The 2,437-nt window shown below is 51.6% G+C and overlaps 1 protein-coding gene across 1 annotated transcript; it reads left to right on the top strand.

Annotated features, from left to right (window-relative positions):
* The first annotated feature begins 1,680 nt into the window (after positions 1-1,680).
* LOC103973966 (uncharacterized) lies at positions 1,681-2,232 on the top strand. The gene has a single exon (XM_009388671.2). The coding sequence runs from the start codon at positions 1,681-1,683 to the stop codon at positions 2,230-2,232; it is 552 nt and encodes a 183-aa protein (XP_009386946.2).
* The last annotated feature ends 205 nt before the right edge of the window (positions 2,233-2,437 follow it).

Below are 2,437 nucleotides of genomic sequence, written 5' to 3'. Positions count from 1 at the left end.
TGCTATCCACTCCTGAGAATAGACAACAAGCTATTCAAGCAGCAGCTCGGGAGGAACATGGAGGTGTACATAGATGACATGATCATGAAGAGCAAGATAGCCAACACACATTTGGCCGACATGGCAGAGACATTCCGAACGCTCAGGTGATTCAACATGCGACTAAATCCCTCGAAGTGCATCTTCGGGATCAGCTCAGGAAAAATTCTCGGGTTTGTCATCCACCAGAGGGGGATAGATGCCAACTTGGAGAAGATTCGGGCCATAACAGAAATATAGCCTCCCTGCTTGATCAAGGAGGTGCAGCGTCTCGCAGGAAAATTGGCGGCGCTCAGCCGGTTCGTGTCACGATCAGGCGACAAGTGCCTCCCCTTCTTCTAGGCTCTTCGGTAGGTCGATAACTTTGCATGGACCCTGGTATGTCAGGAGGCCTTCGAGAAGCTAAAGATGTACCTCACTCGATTGCCTTGACTCACCTCACCCGAGCCGGGCGAGGTCCTCGGTCCCTACCTTGTAGCTTCGGTACATGCGGTCAGCTCGGTGCTAACTCGAGAAGTGCCACCGACATAGCAACTTGTCTATTATGTCAGCCACGTCCTCGTCGGGCCCAAGGTATGGTACTCCCTGATCGAGAAGCTAACCCTCACGCTGATGAAAATGGCCTGAAAGTTGTGACCATACTTCCAAGCCCACACGATCAGAGTGATAACCGACCAACCATCGTGACAAATCCTCTCCAAGTTCAATGCGTCGGGTCAAATGAAAATGGTCGATCGAGCTCAGCGAGTTTGATATTCAATACGCACCCAGAACGGCCATCAAAGCTCAAGTATTGGCCGACTTCATCTCTGAACTAACCCCTGAAGATCATGCTATTGAACAGGAGCACAACAAGGGTGCGTGGACCTTACATGTGGACGGCTCGGCCACCGCCGAGGCAATCGGGATTGGACTTATCCTCAAAAGCCCGACTAGAGAAACCTATGAAAGATCACTCTGGTTACAATTCCGGGCCACCAACAATGAAGCCAAGTACGAGGCACTACTCCATGGACTATGCCTCACCCTGGAGATGCACGTGGGTGACCTCAAAGTTTTCAACGATTCCCAGCTAGTGATGGGACACATCAACAGGAGCTATGAAGCCCGAGATCCGATGATGGTGCTATACCTGATGGAAGTAAGACGGCTCACCCATCACTTCAACCGCCTCTCGATCACGAGGGTACCTCGAGTGCAAAACACACAAGTCGACGCTTTGGCCAGGTTAGCCTCTGCTTGCAACCTAGAGGCAATCGCGACAACTAAATCCATAACGGCACCAACCATACCAACCCACGACGTTGTTGAAATGAAGGTCTCGTAAAACTGGATGGAAGAAATCCTCCATTTCAAGAAGGACAGGACGCACCCCAACGACCCAACAGTCGCGCAACGATTAAGGCGGACCCAAGCCTGGTACTACGAGGTCGGTGGAAGGCTGTACCAGAGAGCCTTCTCTCAACCCCTCCTGGGCTATCTTGTGATGTTAGAGGCCAAAACGATCCTCACCGAGCTCCACTAGGGGATCTGCAGGGAGCACATCGGGGGCCAAACCTTGGCCTTCAAAATCCTCAGGTAGGGATACTACTGGCCAACCATGCGCCAAGACGCCATATCATACGTACGGTGGTGCCAACAATGTCAAAGGCATGCCCGGTTGCAACACCAGCTAGTGGTGCCTCTCGCCCTGATGGATGCGGCCTAACCCTTCGCTCGGTCTATTGTCAGTCATATGGGATACAATTGAAGTTCAGCTTAGTCGCACACCCCCAAACCAACGGCCAGGCCAAAGTGATGAATCAAGCAATCATGGAAGGCCTCAAGAAGATAATCTCGGGTGCACGCGGGGCCTGGGTGGATGAGCTCCCCAGCGTCTTATGGGCGATGCAGACGACCCCCAAAACTACCTCGGGAGAGTCTCTGTTTAGCTTAGCATTCGGAACCGATGCAGTACTTTCACCCGAAATGGAGTTCCCGACCTTACGCACCATCGTCTACAAGCAGGATGACTCTGAGGAAGGCCTATGGGCAAACTTGGATCTCATTGAAGAGAAAAGAGCCGAGGCACACCTACGCATCCTAGCATACAAAAAGGCCATGGCTCGGATCTACAATCGCAAAGTTCAGCCACGACCAATCAAGGTCAGGGACCTCGTCCTTCGAAAAGCTGAAGTAAGCGATCCGACCTGAACAAGGGGTAAGCTCGTGCCAAATTGGGAGGGCCCCTACTGGGTCTACAACGTGGTCTGAGAAGGGACCTACCGCCTCAAGACTATAGAGGGAAATCCCCTATCGAGAACATGGAATGCAGCAAATTTAAGAAAATTCTATCCATGAAGGGAGGAAGTCAAGATGGCAAAAAGTTGATTTTCATTAATCAAGAAGAAGATACATG

Source organism: Musa acuminata, chromosome BXJ2-2, assembly GCF_036884655.1.
Source record: "Musa acuminata AAA Group cultivar baxijiao chromosome BXJ2-2, Cavendish_Baxijiao_AAA, whole genome shotgun sequence".
NCBI lineage: Eukaryota > Viridiplantae > Streptophyta > Magnoliopsida > Zingiberales > Musaceae > Musa > Musa acuminata.
Note: the sequence above shows the minus strand (reverse complement) of the source record. Positions and strands in the feature narration are given on the sequence as shown.